Source organism: Branchiostoma lanceolatum, chromosome 15, assembly GCF_035083965.1.
Source record: "Branchiostoma lanceolatum isolate klBraLanc5 chromosome 15, klBraLanc5.hap2, whole genome shotgun sequence".
Lineage (NCBI taxonomy): Eukaryota > Metazoa > Chordata > Leptocardii > Amphioxiformes > Branchiostomatidae > Branchiostoma > Branchiostoma lanceolatum.
This window is the reverse complement of record NC_089736.1, coordinates 9158712-9182160: the sequence shown is the minus strand read 5'-3', so window position 1 is coordinate 9182160 and position 23449 is coordinate 9158712. Positions and strand designations below refer to the sequence as shown.

General features: G+C 42.4%; 4 protein-coding genes across 4 annotated transcripts; 1 reads left to right on the top strand and 3 right to left on the bottom strand.

The window, feature by feature from the left end:
• Positions 1 to 6011: 6011 nt before the first annotated feature.
• Positions 6012 to 13442, bottom strand: LOC136420624 (uncharacterized). The gene is made up of 2 exons (XM_066407669.1): positions 13292 to 13442; positions 6012 to 7754 (listed from the first exon to the last, which is right to left on the bottom strand). Exon 2 carries the CDS (start codon positions 7504 to 7506, stop codon positions 6361 to 6363), a length of 1146 nt encoding a protein of 381 aa, XP_066263766.1. The 5' UTR covers positions 7507 to 7754; positions 13292 to 13442; the 3' UTR covers positions 6012 to 6360.
• Positions 13443 to 13982: 540 nt separating this feature from the next.
• LOC136420630 (uncharacterized) lies at positions 13983 to 17114 on the top strand. The gene is made up of 5 exons (XM_066407675.1): positions 13983 to 14505; positions 15018 to 15109; positions 15338 to 15424; positions 16207 to 16288; positions 16683 to 17114. Exons 1-5 carry the CDS (start codon positions 14010 to 14012, stop codon positions 16844 to 16846), a joined length of 921 nt encoding a protein of 306 aa, XP_066263772.1. The 5' UTR covers positions 13983 to 14009; the 3' UTR covers positions 16847 to 17114.
• LOC136420642 (uncharacterized) lies at positions 16873 to 19530 on the bottom strand. The gene is made up of 5 exons (XM_066407696.1): positions 19294 to 19530; positions 18784 to 19017; positions 18234 to 18380; positions 17439 to 17562; positions 16873 to 17301 (listed from the first exon to the last, which is right to left on the bottom strand). The coding sequence occupies exons 1-5, from the start codon at positions 19374 to 19376 to the stop codon at positions 17134 to 17136; spliced, it is 756 nt and encodes a 251-aa protein (XP_066263793.1). The 5' UTR covers positions 19377 to 19530; the 3' UTR covers positions 16873 to 17133.
• An 849-nt stretch (positions 19531 to 20379) lies between these two features.
• Positions 20380 to 22518, bottom strand: LOC136421098 (uncharacterized). The gene is made up of 5 exons (XM_066408247.1): positions 22292 to 22518; positions 21566 to 21734; positions 21199 to 21355; positions 20923 to 21066; positions 20380 to 20727 (listed from the first exon to the last, which is right to left on the bottom strand). The coding sequence occupies exons 1-5, from the start codon at positions 22404 to 22406 to the stop codon at positions 20380 to 20382; spliced, it is 933 nt and encodes a 310-aa protein (XP_066264344.1). The 5' UTR covers positions 22407 to 22518.
• Between the last annotated feature and the right edge of the window lie 931 nt (positions 22519 to 23449).

Genomic DNA, 23449 nt, shown 5'->3' with positions numbered 1-23449 from the left:
TTCACGGCTCAAAGTCCATACCTTTATGTATCAAATGGGAACGCCCACATAAACAGTAGTCAATGGATAGGAAAGGTGAGGTGAGGTGAAATAAACAATTCTCTTTGCAATGTTACATGTTTGAATGACCCTTCTCCTTAGTTCTGTGTTATAATTTTAATCATCTAAAATATTCTTGTAATATTTCTAATAGTGTTTTCTTGTTATTTCTACATCTCAGGCGTTTCTATAATAACAACAGGCCTTGATGACAAGGAAAATTTCAACATGGCCACAAAACATTTTAAAAACTGGTCCCTATATGAAGTCAAGGGCTTCACGTTTCAAACTCAACAGCGTAAGCCGCTGTCACACACAGTCCACCACGGTCTCCTGAACTTCTCCAGACCATGGTTGGGAGTTAGTCGTGAGTAAGGCCATCTGTGGTTGAGAGTTGGTCTGTGAGGTTGAATACTAGCTCTTCTAAAGTCGTCTACGCCGGCCGACTTCTTTTTTTTTAAATCAAGGCCGGGAAAGTCATGTTTTAATTGGAAGCGATCAGATGAGCAAACTTGAGCTAGAATCGGATGCACTCCAGGCTATTCCCAACGCAGAGCCGACGAATGGGGAGTGGTCGGGAGCCAACGCGTGGAGAGGTGCTGAATGTATGACAGGGGCTGTACTCACTGAGTCGTCCGTACACCGACGTGAAACTTGCCTATCAAAGACTCCAACACTACTGCGCTACCTTAGGAGAGGTAAAATCAAAGTCAACAAGTTACAATCGAACCTTCCTACCTGTCTGCCTGACACGGTAATGTTGTGGAACTCCCTCTAGCAAGAAACGGTGACAATCAGAGTCAGTGACAGCGTCTTGTCATGTAGAACCGACCGCAGCTACTTAGCTGACTGAGGACCAGTGTCTAAGCATTAAAACATCACGACCCTCACCCTCACGCCCACCCCTGCTTCGAACCACCTTTGGTCACATCTCTTCAAAGCCGGCGCCACACTGCCAACATGTCAGCAATCTTCGGTCCAATTTGTTGACCGCCAGAGGGTCGCTGAATTTTACAATTTTAGGGAGTCGACTCAGTCGAGTGTATTTTTCCGACTGAAATTTCCACACAAATTGTTACATTGAACGGGATTCTGTGACCTGCAAACATCGACTTATCTCTGAAACTTTGATTGTGCGGCAATCGAGAGAACACCGGCCACACTATAGCTGCTGACTAAAATGTCATTTAAAGCTCGCGTACTAGTTGGATGAGTTACTAGTATTTACAACCTGAATGTGTACGTCGCTTGATTGTATATATTGTGGCGCCGTCCGTTGTCTGAGTCTTGGTAACGTTGAGAAGTTACCCCCAAAAATGAAACTCAATAAGCTCTTGCTCTATGAATCCTTTATGTAGCGGAGAGGCACAAAGGTTAGAGTGCGCCTAGATAAGCAGTAGTCTTTTACAACGTTACATGTTTGAACTACCGGGGAAGGTCACGGGAAGGTCCTGAAAGTGTGACAGGGGCTTTACTCCCAGACCGTACGTACATCGACGTAAAAGCCACCGGCCAGCCACAAAGTCACCTGTACCAAGATGAAGCCCTTACCCTGTACCAAGATGAAACCCTTACCCTGTACCAAGATGAAACCCTTACCCTGTACCAAGATGAAACCCTTACCCCCGTGCCTGACCCCTCAACCTACAGAGGTTTGGCACGTAGACGAAAACTGCGCTGCCTGACAACCAGTGAAATCATATAGTCAACAAGTTACAAAGTTGTGCCTGCAACGGTAAAGTTATGGAACTGTCTCCCGCAAGAACCTGTGACAATTAGAAGCTTAAGTGCATAACCAACGCCCACCTCAGTGCTGTATGACAGCGTCCTGTCAAGCAGGGCCGACGGCCCAGCTGCTAAGCTGACTGAGGACCGGAGTGTAAGAATAAAAAAACACACTGAAAGTCTGTTACAGTGCCCTTCACCCCAAGTCCCCAACCCCTACTTTGACCTTTGGTCACACCTGCTAAAGCCGGCGTCACACCTTCAACGTTAACGGCCTTCCCTGAATGTGTTGATCGCCAGAATTTCAAAATCGCCGGCGCGGCCGAAGGGTCGAGTCTACTCTCCGACTGAGAATCTACCCTGTCACATTGGACGTCCGGACGGGTATCTAATGAACTGGGCCCTCTAAGATCGTGCAGTGATCGAGGGGACACGGGTAGCATTGCTACTGAAAATGATCTTTTAGACCTACTGTCTGACGGCTGCATTACTACGGAAGCAAGTGCTATATTCGGATAAGTAAACGTACAATATTGTTAACGTTCTCACAACCGGTACCTGAATGTCAATAACGTAAAACGTTGTGGCTGTCGGTGGATTGTATATGAGTGGTTAGGTTGCGGAGGTCATGGGGTCCATATACTTGAGACATACACTTAACACGACTTTACTTCTTGCATCCAGACGTAAATAGCTATGGAGTTAGCTTGAGTCAGATTTTTTCATAATGCCTGGCCCTGGTGACTTAAAGTACCCGTTTAATGATAAGAGAAAGTAAGCAGTTCCTTTGTAACGTATTTTTAACATGGCTTGTTAAAATTTAACCAGGTTCACAAGGACGCCGGTATCGTGACTGTGTGTACCTCAACAGACCAAACAAACAACAAACAAATTGAAAGAAGTTTAGATATTATTAGAAGATTCTCAGTTTTTTCGGGACTAGTTTTGAATAAAGAAAAAACAGTGGCCTTGTGGCTAGGCCCATGGAGACACTGCTCTGAGCAAGCTAGTGGGCTGAAATGGTGCACCACAGCAAAATGCTTGGGAATTGTTTTTTCATCTGCATGTTGTGCCTCTGAAATAGATGTAAACTGGAGTAAGAAATACTGTAAGATGAAAAATATTTTATCATCTTGGGCTCCACGCAACCTTAGTCTTATAGGAAAAATAACAGTGCTCAAAAACCTTGTAGCTTCACAACTTCCTTACAGTTTTGGTGCACTTATTCCACCGGATAGTTTCTTGAAGGATGTTAATTTGATGTTCTACAGATTTATTTGGAAAAGAGATAGGGTAAAGCGTAATGTTATGGTTCAAGACTATTCAAAAGGAGGACTGAAAATGATTGATATAAGAATAATGCACAAATGCTGCCTACTACGATCGATACAAAAATTGCTATCTAGTAGTGAAACTCCTACTCCTACATGGAAGAAGATACAGCTGTATTACTTCAATAAGTTTGGTCCTGATCTATGTATTTTGAAACATAACTGTACTGCAGTCCAGGTGTCATCTAATGTTTCACTGGCACCCTTACCTCTTTATTACCGTAAATTGATACTTACGTGGTATGAAACGAAACCTGTTCAGAATGCCAACGATATTGATCAAGTAAATTGGCAATTGTTATGGAATAATGTTTGTATAAGTTACAAGGGCAACATGCTGTACTTTGACAAATGGATTCGCCGACACATTCTGTACGTCAATGATATTGTAGATGATCAGGGTAAATTCATATCGTTTGATGATGTAAAAGCTATTGTTGGTAATAATGCACATGTATTACTACAGTATAACGCTCTTATGAACTCAGTTCCCAAACAGTGGAAAGGTGTTTCTCGTTTAGACAATGAAAAAGCTCCCAGTATCAAACTTTGTGGTAAAGATATCCGCTCACAAGACTCTACCTTCTTCAAGAATATTTGTATTATGCAATACCAATCCGTTCCAGTCTCACAAAATTTCTGGGAGAAACGATTTCCTTTGTACGATTTTCACTCCATTTCTTGGAATGTACTGTGGAAATCTCCTTTCTTGGCCACTAAAGAACCCAAACTTATAAGCATGCAATGGAAGATATTGCATAACATATATCCAACAAGAATATTACTGTATAAGATGAGAATTGTAGAAAATAATAAGTGTAGTTTTTGCGATAATATAGATTATATAGAGCACTTTTTCTTTGATTGTAAAACTGTCAAACCATTATGGGATTATGTAGAAAGTTTATTTAGTCATTCTTTATCACTTAATGTACATCACATAATTTTTGGATATAACTTACATATGTTGAACAAGTTTCGCTATATCAATCAACTGTTGTTAGTTGCAAAATTATCTATTGTGAAATTTAAGTTTACATTGTCAGCCTCGAACTCATTATATCTAGATCCGCAAACCCTCTTGAAAGTCTTCAAATCAGAATGTTCTGTCAGAAACTTAATATAAGCCACACATTGTAAAATATTCTAAGACATTTAATAAAGTGCCGTGACAAACACGGAATCAGAATTTAAAAAAAAAAAAAAAAAAAACAACAAGCGTGAAGTAAAGGACTTTTTTCTTAATACAAGCTGATATAACGTTTCCCCACCTATCAGGGTAAATTTAACGACAGTGTAAATATGTTACGAACATTCTAACGGCCTATACGGGATATAACATGTAATGCACAAAGAGTATACTTACAGCGTATGGTCGTCAACATACAAATTATAACTGTTAATGTAATACACACAGAGTATACTTACAGCGTATGGTCGTCAACATACAAATTATAACTGTTAATGTAAGACACACAGAGTATATTTACAGCGTATGGTCTTCAACATACAAGTGAATAACTGTTAATGTAATACGCGCAGAGTATACTTATTACTTACAGTGTATGGTCTTCAACATACAAATTATAACTGGTAATGTAGTAATACACACAGAGTATACTTATAGTGTATGGTCTTCAACATACAGATTATAACTGGTAATGTAATACACACAGAGTATACTTACAGCATATGGTCTTCAACATACAAGTGAATAACTGTTAATGTAATACGCACAGAGTATACTTACAGTGTATGGTCTTCAACATACAAATTATAACTGGTAATGTAGTAATACACACAGAGTATACTTACAGTGTATGGTCTTCAACATACATATTATAACTGGTAATGTAATACACACAGAGTATACTTACAGCATATGGTCTTCAACATACAGATTATAACTGGTAATGTAATACATACAGAGTATACTTACAGCGTATGGTCTTCAACATACAGATTATAACTGGTAATGTAATACATACAGAGTATACTTACAGTGCATGGTCTTCAACATACAAATTATAACTGGTAATGTAGTAATACACACCGAGTATACTTACAGCGTATGGTCTTCAACATACAGATTATAACTGGTAGAAGCTATCGTGAGGTGCAGTCCTTGTAGAGACTGAAGGTGGTACAGTTAAAGTCCATAGATATTTGACTAAAACGACGTCTAGGCATGCACATACACAAATATCACATGGTTGAATCAAACATGTTGTACCTGGCACCTAGGCCACGAGTTTCTCACGTGTTTGGTTAGGGTATGTAAGGTCGACCAAAGACCATCGACCTATCAATCAATATTTACTTGTAGTAGATTGCACCTCGTGTATTTAGCCTGTTATTTTACACAATCACTAACTTTCAGGGGCTGGTTGGACCTCATCCATGAACATTGGAAGGCCTGCTAGAAGCGAGATTTAGTCAGGCTAATTATGTATGTTGTTTGTGTGTGTGTGTGTGTGTGTGTGTGTGTGTGTGTGTGTGTGTGTGTGTGTGTGTGTGTGTGTGTGTTTGTGTGTGTGTGTGTTCGTATGCTATTTGTGCGTCTGTGACTCCGTCAGTGTGTGTGTGTTTCTGACTTTGCGTGAAGCGTTAAGGAGTGAAGTCTGCCATCTATGTTGGACTTGTTGGGAGGAATTCGGATAAAGTAAATAAGATCTGTAGGTTCTTCTGATGATATGTGTCTATTGTCTAATGATGTTTGTCCTACGTGGGGAGGGGGATCGAAGGTCGATCAACTTTCAGTTCGTTTTGAAGCTCTTACTTATAGAAGTATGTATCTTTGTTTTCATGCCCTACTGATGGATATCATTTGTGCCCAATGGAAACTAGAGGTTATAAATTCGTATCAACTTACAATAAATTTGTATCAACTTACAAATAAGAAAAAAACAGCTTAGGTGAAGCAATCCCCTAGGTGTTTATTCGGCAAGCAAAGGGAATTATGCTAGAAGATTCCTGTGCAATTAAAGCCAGAAATAGTCTATCATAAAGCCACACATACGGCAACACCCCTTACATGCACTATATCCATTGTGTTGCTATACGTATGCTGCAGTACGTATACAATAGATATACTTCATATCATGATATAAAGGTACGTTGGTGTTAAATAAGGATCGTTACATCCAGCTTGAATTACAAGATCTCAGATTTGAAAAATGCCTACGCCCCTGAGTCGTCCAAAAACAGTTTCAAGCATGGTTTCGGTTGTCGAAAGCTTGTTATTGAAAACAACTTTTTTAACCTTTTAATTTATAGGGGCCCGGGTGTCTACCTCGGCAACGCGCCTGGTAGTCTCGCTCGGGCTATCCTCTAGGTAGCTACTGTTAAGAACAGCCGTGCCGTCGTCTGTTTCCCCGTCTATCGACACGCCGATGCCCCCGCCGTTAGACAGACTTCGCCCGGCAAAAACCAAGTAGCAGACCGCCGCTCCGACCCCGTGGCTCAGCCAGGCGCTCAGTTTAGGCTGTTCGGGGAGGACGTAACAGTCGTACACACTCCAAACCCCTCTCCAAATGTTCACCACGCCACAGTTTACAATCAACAGATAGGCGTCCTCGAGCGCGAGCCTTTTCCAGAACTCTTGTTCAGTACCTTTGAGTTGTTTTGAGAGAGCGCTCACGGGATATTGTACAAACGTTGCGAGCAGGTGGACACCGTAACCTATACCGACCGAAAGCCAGTAGGAAAAGCAGGGGTTGTCAGGAAATAGTACAACGTCAAGAAACCCCCAAAGCCCTGCCCAGTACTGGACTGTGGCAAAGTCGCAGACCCATAGAGAGAACATGACGTCCAGGACGAACTGCCACGAAAAGCGTTCGGCTTTGTTCGTGTGAAGTCGGAGATCGACTCGGAACGGATCGGGATCGAAGTCGACAGAGACAGACCGTGGACATCCGCCTCCTAGTAAAACAGTTCGCAAAATAACCATGGCAACGAAGCCAACAATCGTCCTAAGTGCATATCCAAGGGGGCTAACCATTCGTGGTATGTAGTAGTCCGGTAGGTTCCAAAAACCCCGCCACTGAGAGACCGAGGCAAATGCGATGACATACGAATACACCATGCACAGGACGTGGTGACCAACCATGCTCTTCCCCCGTATCCTTCCCCCCAGCCGGCGGAGAGGGTGTTGCAGCAGCCCGGCCAGGACGAGAACCGGGCTGCCGATCGCGAGGGACAGCCAGGCTCGGGCGGCCTCGTCTCCGGGCAGGGACTCCTCTAACAGGTTCCACGTCCCGCGCCAGAACAGGTTCACCGCGGGTGTGATGACGACAGCGATGACGAGGACATCGCTGATTTTGTGACGTACTGCCGACGACCATGGAGGCCTCGCATGTTCTTGGTCATTGGGCATGGTACTTCTGCTGTCAGATGTGGTAGTCATCATCATATCTTGCCGCTCCCGTTCTGGATCCACTGATGGGCTGTCAAGATGTTGCAGTGGTAGACGTGAAGGGTGGTGAAGAATGTTTGCCTCTGTCACACTTCCAAGGGCCCCGGTCGGGCTCTGAATGAAGTCGTGAGGAAAGGAAAGGAATTCCAAACCGATGCCCGGACGGGTAGTTTACGGCGATTTTGTGACGTACTTTCCATGTCCAGGGGCACCTCATCACTTGTTCTTAGTAATCCGGCATTCTCCTAGCAGGAAAAATAGATGGCAAGTTTATACGTAAGAAAAGAACATTAGATGACAACAGTGAATGAAGACCTATATTTGCCCCACTGGGCAGTACTCAGGGCATACAGAGACCGTTAGAAGAGCTAAACGCATGCACAATGTAGTGGAATGTTGTCTTCACCACATTTAGACGATAGCGATACTATTTATCATATATACGAAGGCTAATTGCAAATAGATTAAAACAAGAATAGATACAGTACATATTTAGTTTGACGTTTGACGTGTGCTCTGAAGGCAGCGTGGACTTCGACCCCTTGTTAACAAAAACATTCGCATTTCTGTCACCAACCTAAAATAGATGTTTACATGTATTGTTTGTCGTCGAACCATGCAAGCACATCGCTAAAACTCCAGCTTTTCAGCGCAATATTTAACAGCTCACGTTTAACATCAAGGCTCCATTTCATGTTTACTTCATCTGTATTTGCCACGTATATAAAGGAATATGACTATTGCAACTCGATTTTGATCTGTTATTTCACTTGATTATTTGGACTTCTAGTACCGTAAGCATCTGGCACCTAGCTACCATCGGCGACCATTTACCCCAAAATGGCATGAAACGTTGTTGTACGATTGTCGTACTGAGGAGGGCATTCTTGGGATAGTCTGTATGTCCAAACATTCCTGGGATAACATGTGTGGTACAAAATTCAGCTGTCTTGTTAGCGAAAAGGCTTTCTTAGATCCTTGTCGGCACTTGGTTCTGTCACAAACTGCTTAAAAATCTATGATGGCAAAATCGTACGGCGACCTATGACGAATGTCACCGCACCGTTAACTGAGGGCCTGTATGGGGGGGGGGGGTCCCGACAACGCTCTACGCTAAATTCGGACGGCCAACTACGTATTACGCTAAATTCAGGACGCCTCTCTACGCTCTACGCTAAATTCTGAAGCTTCCCAATGCATTATGCAGGACTGAAATACGGCCTAACTGTACTGCGTAGTGGTGACACAAAGGTATATGGTTTTCTATTCCGGTCAAAACTCAAATACGTCGTATTTCAGCTCAACAAGACGTATGTCAGCAAACTACGTCGTAGTTCGCCCACACTACAACGTGGTAGACAAGCACGGCGTACTGTACACTCAAATACGTCGTATTTATCTGAAATACGGTCTAACTGTACTACGTCTACGTCGTGGTGACACAAAGGTACATTGTAGTCAGTCTCCCCCAACTACGACGTACTTTGGGGCGGAGTACGACATGTCTGAAATACGACGTAGCAATACGCAGTACCACGTGTTTAACCCAAGTCCGGTATGGTACGGAGACACCTTGAGGGCCTATTTAAGAGCAAAGGATTTGAGCCTTATGATGATGGCAGCAGATAATTACCTGCAATAGTATACAACTAGAATTATAGAACTATCCTTATCACTTCTATATTTTGCCATATATGTATTCAAAAGAAACTCAATTTATGTGAGAGTAAAAAAATCTGCTGCCATCTTTTTCTGCTTTGTTGCTATATTGTTGGTCTGCAGGTAACTATCTGCTATCATATATAATGGGGAGGGGGTATAAATCGGGGAGGGGCACAAGAAGATACCTGACTGCTACCTGCAATTACATGGATGGATGATTATATGTGAAAGGAATTTTATGTGAAGTAGTTTTCTACTCGATTCGAATACAGTCTTTGTGCTGGGGGGGGGGGGCGTGGCATGTATCGGTCAACCCTGGTCCCAGCATGTGAATCGAGTTTTCATCTGTTTGCTAATCAGTGCCCTGACTGATATACATTTCTTTAAAAGGCGGATTAACTGTAAATGTAGATGCGTGTTACCAACGAGGTTGCTGTCAGTTGAGAAGTATAACTTCATACAGGTCTCCTTCAGCTGAAAGTTAAACTTTATTAACATCTGGACTGTACTGCCGTAGGTTGTGAACTACAATGTAGTTAGCTTAGGCAGCAATTATGTTAATTCGGCTAATCAATCCAGTATCTAATGAAAGGTTGTCATGATTGACCGATACATGCCCCCCCACCCATCCATGTAATTGCAGGTAGCAGTCAGGTATCTTCTTGTGCCCCTCCCCGACTTACTAGTATACCCCCTCCCCATTCTATATGATAGCAGATAGTTACCTGCAGACCAACAATGTAGTAACAAAGCAGAAAAAGATGGCAGCAGATTTTTTTACTCTCACATAAATTGAGTTTCTTTTGAATAACGTTGGGTAACATAAATTCGCGGGGTACTTAAATTCGGGATTTTTCGAAAACGGGGTATTTAGGGATATGTGCTAGATGCAACATCAGTAATACCGCTAGAAATGCAAACTTGACAGACTAACGTATTCAGAACACTGTCTGAAAAGCTTCGATAACCATGCATTAGAAGTTGGCTACGTCAAAAACTCTCCGTCCCTTACATAATATGTTGTCACAGTCTGAGGGCTTCGTGGGAGAATTATACTACACATAGTTGTTCGCTGGTTTATAAGACAAATGTCACATCCGCTTCCTGCTCAACACAATTATTTACAATACAACTTATTAGAATCTCTTTTGCTAACCTACAACTGGACTCTAAGTGTGATTAATCATCAAAACGCCTCTTTGTTGCTACAACCAATGGCTACGGCACTATATACGGTGAATTTTCCCGCCGCCATAATCGTTACCCAGAATCCTGCTATTCGGCAGACGACAAATGTTTGCGAGGAACACTTTTTTGTCCAAATGTTGTGTGTGATAGTGGACTGATGGCGATATTTTCCTCAAAGTTTGCTCTTAGCACAAGCAGAAACACATGGACATAGTAGTATTACCATTTCTACGGCATCCAGCTAACGCCCCGATGAATAATGTACAAATTTCCATGACGGTGGAGATCGACTTTGAGTAACGTTCTACCGACTTAACACACGGGTTGTTCCCGGAGGCCTGATGTGTGCGGTACGGCCGTTTTTTCGTGTATTTTTTTTACTTGGACACGTCTATATCCATAGCACTCTCCTCAAGCCAAGGATGGAACGAATAGCTGCTGTATAAAATATAATTAGCGGTAAGATATTCAAGACGAATCTTCTCTCCCGAATTAATGTTCACCCCTGTCCGACAGCACCGTCATTGTGCGTGCGGCGGACGGTAGTTTCAAGTTGAAATATCATGGTGTCAGCACGACTAGAGACAAAATCTACCATATATATGATTAGTGCAAAGATAGTACATGATACTGACAGAATAATAGATAAAAAGGATGGTTTATTGTTCTGCTAGATTGATTTCAGTCAACCATTATCGGAAAAATCCCGAATTTATGTTACCCAACGTTACATATATGGCAAAATATAGAAGTGATAAAGATAGTTTTATAATTCTAGTTGTATACCATTGCAGTTAATTATCTGCTTCCATCATCATAAGGCTCAAATCCTTTGCTCTTGAAGAGGCCCTCAAGGTGTCTCCTTACCATACCGGACTTGGGTTAATACACGTTGAACTGCGTATTGCCACGTCGTATTTCAAACATGTCGTACTCCGCCCCAAAGTACGTCGTAGTTGGGGGAGACTGACTACAATGTACCTTTGTGTCACCACGACGTAGTACAGTTAGACCGTATTTCAGATAAATACGACGTATTTGAGTGTACAGTACGCCGTGCTTGTCTAACACGTTGTAGTGTGAGCGAACTACGACGTAGTTTGCTGACATACGTCTTGTTGAGCTGAAATACGACGTATTTGAGTTTTGACCGGAATAGAAAACCATAAAGGTACGATGTAGTTCTCTTCAACTACGACGTGCTTTTGGACGGAGTATGACATGTCTGAAATACGGCGTGGCAAAATCCGCAGGCCTGGTGAGGGGACACCTGGGGACCTGCTTAAGAGCAAGAGATTTGTGGAAATTGGTTGGTCAAGAGCAACCTTTATAGAAAGTAGCTAAAGATAAAATCGTTTCAGTAGCTTCTTTCAAGATCCTTTGTTCTTTAAAAAGCGTAAATATATGGCCTACTATGAGGGCCGTCATTCCACTTATAACATGTCCTGCTACTGGAGAGAACTGTAACTAGAGAAAAAAACAAACTTTTATGCAATTGAAGCAGGATCTGAATCTAAATCGGTCAAGCGATATAAACGCCATTTGGCGAAACACACCCTGACACCCTGAAACATGGTATAAATTGTCAAAATTAGGGGGAATATTAAGTTCGCGCTGAAAGGTCACCACGAAAACCGCGATAGATAGATAGATACATGTAGATAGATAGATAGAAAACATAACACCGTTTCAGTAGTTTCTTTCAAGATCCTTAGCGTACATGTCTGGCCTCCCGTGGGGGCCGTCCTTCTACTTATAACATGTCCTGCTTCTGGAGAAAACAACGTAGCTAGAAAAAATTGAAACATTTGAAGCAGAATCTGAATTTAAATGGGTCACGCGGTATAAGCACCATTCGGCGTAACATACCAGGACTGAAAATGGTAGAAATTGTCCAAGAAAAGGGGGAATATTTCATCAGAGCATGTGGAGAGCCATTGTAGTACAGCTTTGGTTACAAATGACAAATCTGTCCAACCCTTGTCAAATTATTCAACCTTTTTTAGCAACTTACGGAATCGAGAATAGACAACAATTCTTCCGCATCAAACCTTTGAAAAACTTTTCATCCTGTCCATCGTCGATTAATGAAAGAACAACAAAAAATCTCAGAAACTACTTCTTTCCTGTTGAAGAGGAACAGCAGTTGTCGGCACGGGCGGACCTCGGGATGTTTCAGCAGCGTTCTGGTCTTTGATCAGGATTAATAGCGGAGGGGAAAGAATGCAGTCCTTCCAGTCAGCAAGACAACTACATTTATACGCCAAAAATTATATTATTACCTGGATGTCTAACCTTCATCAACTAAATTTATGGCCATTGGCTCCGGGGCATTATATGTTGTATGATAACTTCTATCAACAACTTTATTCTAGAAGAAGGTTCAATTCATACATTGACTGATCACCCTTACTACATGTTGGTCTGCAGCTAGCTATCTACTACCATTATCATCATCATCATCAGGCTTAAATCCCTTGCTCTTAAGGAGTCCCCCCAGGCCGGTCTCCATTTTTAGCCAAGCGGCTCTTCCGCGCACCAGCAAAAGTGTCAAACTTCTAAAAACAAGATTTTGGGAACGAGTTCGGAGGATTGTTCCATTGTATAAATGGGGGATAGCAAAACAAAACAGACTGCGCACTCGTTTGTGACTTAGAGCAAGGTTAGAAAAGTTTGACAACGCTTTACGCACAATTCATCAAGTACGTTTTACGCTAAATTCCGGGTAGCTACTACGCATTACGTAGAATTAAAGTGGTCAATAACGTTCAACGTAAAATACGCAGATTACGCTCTACGTTGAATTGGAGTGGTCGGCAACGCTCTACGTAAAATTAAAACGGCTCATTGCGCTCTACGTATAAGGGCATGCAGCCCCCCTTAACTGCATTGTCAACAACGTGTAGAATTAGAATAAAACACTAGTACTTACATAACCTTGTGCCTTGTTCTACAAATGCTGTAGGAGGCTATCGCCACTCCATAGTCTGAATACATAAAACGTTCAGGGATCCAAGGTCTCGGGTCAAAGGTATGTATGCTGTTTGCATAAGGTGGGTAACGTTAACGTCATCATTGATCACTTTGTTAATGATTGATTGTAATTCAAACACTCTGATCAGTCAAGGCGCCACCAACTTTTCCTCTTATATTCATAATGATAATGATAATAATGATAACAGTAACTTTATTCATAAAGAAATCAAAATCATATTACAGGGCGTGAAAATGCTTCACATCAAATTCTTTTTAAAAACACATCAAAAACTGTTATCGAATCATAACATTTGTAATACACTGATGAAGAAATAAAAGGGATATAAAATGTTCAGTTCTGACTCTGAAAAGGCAGAGTGAGTGGTTTGTGGTTGCGTTGATGTATAAACGTTACGTAAACTTGGTATGGTAACGCAGTTTGGAGTTCTTGACAGGAGCTTGATATATATATACTCAGTTGTCAACTTTCTAGTATAATGTTGGATTCTTCAATCATCTTTTTGTGCTATTAGTCAAACTATCTGTCTTTAGACAGGCCTATGTATTTGAAGAACATCGGTATTTATTGGAAGGAGGAGGGCATTCTGAATCTCCTTTCACATACACCCCCTTTTGGTAATCGACTATGCCATTTGAGGTCAAAGGTGAAAACAATGGCTGCCATGTGCTGCGAAACAGCCGCGTTCATCGGCATGATGTCTTTCAAACGCTTTCTTTCTCGTTCTCCTGCAATTTCTTCTAGAATCTACAATCTCGTTTGTGCAAATGGTGTATGTCGCTATCATAGAAGTGCAAATCGTCTGAATATTTGTACAAGAAGTGACGCGAAACTGTCGCGAAACTCGTGTCACCGCTGGAGCTCGTTGGAGGACTTGAACCAAAGAAGATGTTATTATAGTCTTCAAAACACAGGATTCCTAGGTGTGATATGGACTCCTCACAGTATTCACAGATTCCTTACTTCGGATGGATCTGATAGACCCGGAAAATTCAGCATTGAAGTCACAGAGAGACCACAAGAAAGAGAAGGTGTGTGGGGGGAGGGTTCAGAAAATGTCACGGACTTTGGTATTGCCCAGGGAACGCAAGAAACAGTGACAACCGCAGAGTCTACAGAGGAAGAAAAAACCTTCGGAGACACAAGACGTGGTAGGTTTAAAATCCCAGTTGCAAACGTAAAATGATATATCAGGATCATCCTGTCAATAGAGGGGGAAATTATGTTATTGACAGGATGATCTTTAGTAGTGTAAATGTTCCCACTATTGACAGGATGATCCTGTCAATTATCCCAGGCTCATGTTTATGATGTCAAATGATATTTCAGTACTTGATGTGACTAGTTCGTCTACTAGTAAATACATTGTATGGTCATGTACAATTCAAACCGTTGCATGTGTTCAACCCCTATTCGTGTTACATAAATCCAGTAACTTTGAAAAACGGTTTGAGAGATTTCCAGTGCAGTACCCCCTGGTATGCACAGTTTACATGTCCAGCCTGTTTTATTATTACAGGAGTGCATTATACTGGGGGATGTTGGGTTGGAGATCTGTGGTGGATGTTTCTTTCTAGGGTGGCCGAATTATGTACCCTGGTGGGATTAAGTTAGTAGATGTTAACATGTGAATAATGATGATATGCTCCCTCCTGTTGTACAGAAAGGTTGAAGGGGGTTCTCTCAATTGATGACCTTGTGGAAGAACTACGGGGAGAAAACGCCAAGGACATCTGTGTTATCAAAGTACCTTTGGTAAGTCTTACATTCGAATATCATATTATTATATTTGTAGATCATAGTGTAAACAGTTGTAATTTTATTAGATACATGTAGTACTTAGTGTTTGTGTTTGTTATCTCAAAAAACAGTCACAATTTGTGAAAAGTTTTCTATAACATTTCCCAAGCATTACTGGACCATCAGTTTGTTTGGTAATTTTTGTATGTTTGTTTATATATGGTTTACTCTCCTCCTTTACAGTCCCTGAAGTATGTGGATTTCCTGGTTATTGTGAGTGGTTCTTCCACCAGACATCTGAAGTCCATGGCACAGTATATCATTAGCCTGGTATGTCTAACCCTTATCCCTTCACTTCAGCTTTGTCTTAGTCACCAATAGAACTTGGTTAAAGGAAGCCAAAAGGTATGGTCGGGAATCCTACTATGCTATGCTAGATATACAGAAAAGTATAGTCTCCATCGAAATTACATTAGTCCATCATGATTCACCGCTATATTATTAATTTGAAAATCGTGGCATACGCCGCCGCCCGGTGACCTCCGTTGACCTCTACTGCCTCATGACCCCACGTGACGACCACGTGACGTCACAGGGCTGAGCGTCCAACGTGGCCACCACCAACAACAACACTTGCTAGCTCCCCGCGTGCCTCACAAACATTGCTGTCCGAACTGTAAAGACTTAGATCATGGAGATTGAAGAGAATCCAGTTGAAAATGAAGACTTTGACGACTTTGATATCCGCCCTCCCACTGAATGCAAGCCCTGTGACGTCACGCGGTCGTCACCCGGGGTCACGAGGCAGTAGAGGTCAACTGAGGTCACCGGACAGCGGCGTATGCCGCGATTTTCAAATTAGTAATATAGCGGTGAATTATGACGGACTAATGTAATTTCGATGGAGACTATACTTTTTGGTATATTTAGCAAAGTATAGTAGGATTCCCGACCATACCTTTTGGCTTCCTTTAAGTGTCTTAATGTAGACAAATACTTCACTGAGGGTTACAGTTACACTTTGGGTAAAGTCAATCAGTACTACGTGTACGTGTATTATTTCATGAAGTGTTCAACATTCTTATTAATGTTTTTTTGCCCTCCTTTTACAGCATAAAGCTCGTAAAGATGCCAAGGACAAGTTTGTGACAGTTGAAGGAGCGGACTGTGATGACTGGATGGCAATTGATCTGGGTATGTCTAACAGGGAAAATTTAAGATATATCAGTATAACCTGTAAGTACAGTATAGTATGTATCCCTTGGTGTTAAAATTTTTAAAAAAGGGAAGTAGGAATCAGAGGAGATGTTGTTCTTATCGAGACAGTGATATTTACTGTTGTCAACCAATAGGGATTAAGAGCTGTTGGCTTTAAAACCTTAATCAAGGGTGCTAAAAAATCCCCCTCCCCTTTCATTGACATTTTTATTTTCCTTGCATTAAGATATCCTTATACATGTACGCCCTTTAATTTTCTTGTTGTGAGATGTTCTGACTGCTACAGACCAGCTCCAAAGATGTTTCAGATTGTGATTTTGTTTGGTGTTAAACATTGACACTTCATGATGGTCCCTTCTTTGTTTTGCAGGTAACATAGCACTGCACATGATGCTCCCCGAGACTCGCGAGAAGTACGAGCTGGAAAAACTCTGGACGCTAGGATCGGAGTACGACGACCAAACACGTGCAATCAGTTTCCTGGACTTTCCTTTCACATTGTCCGATCAGTTTGCACTACAAACAGAAGAATAGAGTAGTACCAGCTGTAAATGCAATGATTATGTTCAGGCAACTGTTTAATATAGCCTTGGTCTTTTCTTTACTATTCTGTTTACAAGACAGTTCATATGTGCAGCATCTGTTTGATAATTGCTTAGAATATACGTACACACATTGTACTAAGATGAAAACTGATTTCATGTTGAAACTGACTTTAATAAAGATGGCAATGAAAGGTGTAAGAAGTGTGGAAAAATTTGTGAAAAAAATAAAGAGGAGTTGTATCTCCAGTGATATGTTATGGCACTGCTGATTGGTTGTCACTCAAAGTTAAACACCAATGATGGTTTCCGTTGTTGGAACCAGTATGCCAACAACTCGCCATGTCCGTCTAACATGCGGTCCAGCACAAAGAACAAGGCCTCCTGCATTGTCTTTGTACTAACCATGTCCGCAGGGAGGGACATCACTAAAAGGCACAGCTTTTCCTGAAAGAACAATTGAAAGTGTTCATCGATTCTAAAAATCATTGAATACGTCATACTTTCTAGATGGAAATACATAAATGAAAAACTAGGGATTTAAAGTCAAACTTTCACCCGAAGATACCAGAAAAACCCCTCACCATTGCATTTGGAATGTTCTTCGCATCATCCAATGAGAACATGGCCAGCTTTGCTAGCACTTTGTTCAGCTCGTTCTCAAGCTGGACGGGCACATCTTCACACTCTGTCTTCAGACTGGCATACCTGTAACATGTAAGGTTGGTAAAATCAGTGACAAAATTTGTATAGTGTTGTGCGAGAGGTGGGTGGGCTTCTGCAGTTATAACAACTATTGCCAGGTGGTGCTCTTTGTGACATTTTGGTCTGAAAGTCTATTATTGAAAACGACAATACGAAAGATTTTGTACAGTTTAAAGGCAACTGAACCAATATTAGGGCCCAAAAATAGGATTTTGAAAGTCAATCTATTTAGTCATTTCTATACATGATTAGTTCAAACAACACTATCACACAATGTATATCGACGTCCTTGATGCAAAAATATGACGTTGTTTATAATGTGAGAACTCACTGGAAATTGCATGTCGCTGGAGTTTTTGTAGGCTCGCGAAACGAAGGGGATCATCGTATGGCATGTTTTTGCACGGTTTTGAAGTTATTACACAAATGTGCTAGACAATGTTAGTAAATGTCACTACCATACAGATTTCAGCATTTTTTTTTAATTTCAATTTTTGGGCCCTAATATTGTTTTGGTTGCCAATAGGTTCCCATGAACAGGTTTAGCCTGGGAACCATCCTCCGTAGTAACCGTTGGCTCAATCTTTGTGCTTGCTAACCACAGATTGAGCCAGCGGTTACTACGGAGGATGACACCCAGGCTAGAACAGGTTTGACAGTCACTTCTAAGTCACCATTTGGATGGCAGCACGTCCGTGTCGCTTGAGCGGGCCAGCGCAACCCCCTTCCACCTCATTTCCTCCAAGTTCTCCCGGAACAGCGGGCCGAGCCGCAGGCATAGAAACTTGTTGGTGAACACTTCGCACTTGTACTTCTTCAACCTGGTTAAAGAAATAGACTGTCTTGTTGGTTGCTTATATCATGAGCTTAGATCGAATTCGTTCAATTTTTTATGTTAATAATAACTTTATGATAATAACTTTATTTCAAAACCATGCACGAAAGCTAGTTGCAAACAAAGCAAAGTAACAGACTGGTGTACAACGTGTGTATAAGGAAAATGAAACATAAATTAAAAACGAAATGAAACTAGTCTAAATCTATCTCTACTTAAGCTATTGGAAGCGTTTGACTTCTTTTCTCCATGCAGTGGAAGATGACGGCATGCATATGCCACTTTTTATAAGAAAAGATGATACTGATGTCATACCTTCTCTCATTAAAAAAAAAAAGAAAAACTTGCCACATTCAAATTAACGACAAGATCTACTTAAAGATGCCGACCTGTCCAAATCCTCGGCCAGATCTAAGCCAAGTTTGTTCTTGACCTTGAGGAAGTCCTTCTTGATGGCAGTCATGACGCAGTCTGGTTTCCCGTGGTGTAATGTTGCTATGTTAGCCTTGATGGTCTTCTCTAAGGTCCCTACACTCATCCACGGGGGGAGTTTCTCTCCCTGGCCACAGTGGGACTTGTCCTTGTCATGTTCTGCTGTGTGACCAGGTCCGTGGGGGGTTCGTCTGAAATGATAAAGAAGAGTGTATTTCTAAAGGTTGACTGTCTTTTACCTCCTGCATGAATAAAGAATATCTAATGCCACACACACAAACATACACACACACACACACACAAACACAAAGACACACATACATACACAATTTCACACACACACACACATAAAGACACGTACGCAAATACAAAGGCACACACACAAAGACACAGAAACGCAAACACAAAGGCACAAAAAAGAGACAGAAACGCACTCACTCACAAACCCGTGTCCCGTTATAACGTACCTGCTACGAACTTGAGGAACAGAAGGTTGTTGATCTTCGGAATTTTCGTGAATGGTTGTGACGACCGAGAATAAGTTGGGCATTATGACCGGTGTCTGTCCTCTGGGGTCTACGGTCAGAAGGTCTTCCCAGGTCTCCACCCTTTGCTCTTGTCGCCGTTGGCCTGTAGTACATTTTGTGCTCGACGCGCGGCTGCGGCCAGTCAGTCTTCCATGACCGTAGCCGTGGCCGTGGCCATGGGAGGTGAGGCGGCGGCGCATCAGGTGAAACTACCGGGAAGTGAAACATGTTCACGTCGGTCTCAAAAGGGAATGTCGTCACACACATGGCTATTCTTCACCAGACGCTAGGCACGAGATGGTTTGCACACGAGAAAGTTCGTGCATTAGGGATTTGGTAGCCGTGGCGACTACACAAGGGCGTTTTTGCTGGAGAACAACAATCGGTCCGGCGAGCAAGAAAAAACGGCCAGACGAGCACAAACTGGATCTGTCCTACAAATGCATGTAGTGCCCCACGACTACGAAGGGCTACTATACAAAATAACAAGCAAAACGCCCTTCTGAAGTCGCCACGGCTAGGGATTAGGATGACCTTTCTACTACTTACCTGTCCGTCTACTGTCTCCGAGGAGTCGGACCTTTCCGAGTGGGAGTGGTGGCCGTGGAGCATCCCCGGCGTGGTGACATGGCGCAGCGGCAACATGGGGCGGCCGTGGAGGTCCGTAGGCACCTCTTTCTTCAACAGGGCTTTGACAGCTTCATGCTTCAGTGGTGTCTATGATTTTGGAAGAGAACAAATCAAGCAAAGTTAAAGTTTTGCTTAGTTGTTAATTGTGGGTACGCGTACTTTCTTGCGAACAGAATTGTCCATTTTACTGAGACATTTGACTTACTACGTGACGTCACGTTTCCGCAAAGTCACGTGACCGATGTGAACGGGTCAGTGTTCATGAAGAGGGCCTAAGCGACCATTAAAAATTCGCTGAGATTGAGCGGGCACAAAGTCTGAAAGTCTAAATTTTGAACATGGACCACTAGTGGCGATACAAACTTTATAAGCATCACCCTACATGTAGCTTTGATTTTAACTTTGACTAACCTTTGACCGTATGTCCTTACTCCTCAGATTGTACAAACACCTGATGATCAGGAGAATGTTGTTGAGTTTCTCCAGCAGTGCTTTCCCTTTCCGCTCTGCCCACAGGAGCTCCACGGAGCTGTCATGGTGGGACGGTTCGGTTGGACCCGAGCACATCTCCGTCGCCGGGACATCCGCGGAGCCGTCTGTGGATAGCCTCCTCTTGCTGGGATGCACCAGGAGGGACCCTTTACGTGCACGTATTGCCTGCATGATTTGCACCATTTCGTTGAAGGGCTTCCCGGCAGCCACCGCCCTCATGAGGTTTTGACTATCCCGTATCTCCTCCCGGACCTACAGAAGGATCGTGAGTAGTAAACAATGGCTTTTCCGATTGAAAATATACGGGCGGCAGGCGAAAGTTTTTTCAGAGGACAGCAGACTCCCTCACAATAAAGGTGGAAGTCATGGTTAGTTTGAATAATATTCAGACGTTTGAACTAGTCTTTGTTTTTATTTCTAGACTCTCTCGTACACGCTGCTGCAAACCTGGTAAAAGTCGGCAGGTGCCCTCGCATCTCTTTCACGCCAGTCCTTCGTAGTCCTCAACGTTTCCCTCCCCGGAGTTATAGTGCCATCTCCACCCGAACCAGCTCCTGTCCCGTCCGGGCCATCAGGAGAATATGTGTCCAGCTAGGAAAATAAGTGGGGAAACAGGAATGATGTGGGTATGGTCTACTTTGTAAACTTTTCAAGTTTATGTTATAAAATCTTCATGAATTTGGAAATAAAGATCGTAAATAAAATTAGATACAAAATTAAAACCTTGGCAGTCCGTCTGATCGGCGGGAGCTTGGCTTGTATCGGCAGGTTTAGGGCTTGAGTGACCAGCAAGCGGGGGTCTAGCTTCAGGTCGCCGATGGCCTGGTACGGGCGGTGCGCTACACTGAAGAACCCCTGATGAAGCTGCCTCTGGCGACGGCTGTTATCGAAATGAGATTTTCTTGGCGTCACAAACAAGCAAAGAAAGCATATCGTATACAGCGATGTTATTTTATTTTTTAAATGCTTGTTTTCGTCATCATAGTACATTGTCAAGTATTGACTTTCATTGGGTTTCCAAGCAACACAGTTTAACTACTAGTACTTTTATGAAAATTCCAATCATACAAAGACAAAAATAAATACCAACCGGTTGTGACGTTCCCCCATGTCTTCCGGTCGGGTGGTGACGTACATCCGGCTGGTGCGCTGCTCGACCTTGGCGCGGCTGACCGGCTCTGACGCCGCGGACGGAGCGTGCTTGCGGACCAAGTTGGTGATGTTTGTGGCCAGGACCGTGGCGGAATCCACATGATGTACTGTAACGAAATAGTTGCGATTCTCATATTTACAAATTACAAGAATACTGAAGAAGGTATGTATCGAGAAAAAAAAGATCAATGTTCATTCATTCAAATGCGTCACATTATTATATTTAGATGAATGATCATCACTGAGTTTGTTAGCTCCCCGATGTGTGAAATGACAATCTTATCTAAAAGTCATAGCGACAGTTTAAGAAATGGGTAGACAAGAGGCAGGTTTGCGGAAGCGCATCAGTTGTACATACAGCAACAACTTAGTTCAGGCATCCATTGTAATCACCCACTGAAAATCTCATGACTTTTCACAACAATAAGGTAGAGTAATTCAGACAGGATATCCTCATACAACCCCCACCTACTCCCTTCAACATACATTACATACACACACACACACACACACACACACACACACACACACACACACACACACACACACACACACACACACACACACACACACACACACACACACACACACTCATACATACATACATACACACACACACACACACACACACACACACACATACATCATGTGAAAAAGACCTTACCTCCGTGATGATGGTGATGATGATGATGGTGGTGATGATGATGATGATGATCCTTGATCCTGTCCCCCGTGAGAGTGTCCCTCCTGCTAAGTGACGCATTAGTGGAGCCCACCATTTTATATCCTCTTCTTCCCGCACACTTTTAATTCAGTGAATGTTGGTGTTGTGTTCGAACGGTATCTATGCAGCGATTCATTCTGACGTTCCAGAACAGTTACTGCTGCTTGGACTCATTTGTACAGCACAATGGTGTTTGTTCCAGAATAACACCAATGAAAAACACAACAAGCCGTTTCTAACAAAACATATCGCATTGTTTCGGTTCCATTATCGGTAAAAGAAAGCGAGGTAAAGCATGAAGGTGTGTCTTGAATTGCTTTTCTAGCTCGCCGTGATTGTTTTCTACTAAAATGTGTTTTGCGTGCCTTCAATGGCGAAAGTAGAGGTACTTGAGTGGATTACTTGCTGTCATTCTAGGCGTTACCATGACGTGTATCTTCGTAAAACGCTGATTTTTCTACTGTTTGCGCACTTGGGGTGCCTTTTCCTCATTGTTCCTCTTTAATTATGACGTGTTAGATGTTTTAACACCTGTGAGAAGAAACTTATGGAAACCCCGAGTGGTTGTCATTTGTACGGTACCTGCGTGCCCACTGTTAAACACGTTGGCGTTTCTGTACGCAGCCCCAAAAGGGTTTGGTCCGAAGGCCACCGCTGCCACCAGTGTAATCGTGATGTTTACCATATAAGGGCTTCCCAATCCCAAGAATCCTCAGGGGATGTTGTTGTTGCGAAATCATTAGAACTGTACACCTTGACTTGGCTTAGCTACGCCGGTTGGGAATTTTTTGTCTTAATTGATGTTTGTAGAATATACACTAATGCCATCACCATCGAGAAGTTGTTATTGAGAAGTATTACTCGATCAGCTGTCTTGACGGACCATGACGGACACGGTCCTGTATAAAAGAAAGCGGAATTTCCGTGTGGTTAAACATGATGGTGAGCTTCGTAGATTTTACCTCATTTCATTTCTAGTTCTGAAGAATACATATAAAGGGCCGATTAGGTCGCTTGACATGTGAAAAAGAAAATATTGTATATCCTTGAACATAGCAACTCCAAAAGAGTAAAACTGGATACATGTATTCTCTTCCC

Coding starts and splice junctions, on each gene's coding strand:
- LOC136420630 (XM_066407675.1), top strand. CDS start 14,010: ATGGCTGCCATGTGCTGCGAAACAGCCGCGTTCATCGGCATGATGTCT. Junction 15,110..15,337: donor GTGTTATCAAAGTACCTTTG/GTAAGTCTTACA, acceptor CCTCCTTTACAG/TCCCTGAAGTATGTGGATTT. Junction 16,289..16,682: donor CTGGATGGCAATTGATCTGG/GTATGTCTAACA, acceptor TTTGTTTTGCAG/GTAACATAGCACTGCACATG.
- LOC136420624 (XM_066407669.1), bottom strand. CDS start 7,506: ATGATGATGACTACCACATCTGACAGCAGAAGTACCATGCCCAATGAC.
- LOC136421098 (XM_066408247.1), bottom strand. CDS start 22,406: ATGGTGGGCTCCACTAATGCGTCACTTAGCAGGAGGGACACTCTCACG. Junction 21,356..21,565: donor ATGGGGGAACGTCACAACCG/GTTGGTATTTAT, acceptor TTTCGATAACAG/CCGTCGCCAGAGGCAGCTTC. Junction 21,067..21,198: donor CGATCAGACGGACTGCCAAG/GTTTTAATTTTG, acceptor TTATTTTCCTAG/CTGGACACATATTCTCCTGA.
- LOC136420642 (XM_066407696.1), bottom strand. CDS start 19,376: ATGCCCAACTTATTCTCGGTCGTCACAACCATTCACGAAAATTCCGAA. Junction 19,018..19,293: donor GTTCCTCAAGTTCGTAGCAG/GTACGTTATAAC, acceptor TTATCATTTCAG/ACGAACCCCCCACGGACCTG. Junction 17,302..17,438: donor AGAACATTCCAAATGCAATG/GTGAGGGGTTTT, acceptor TTGTTCTTTCAG/GAAAAGCTGTGCCTTTTAGT.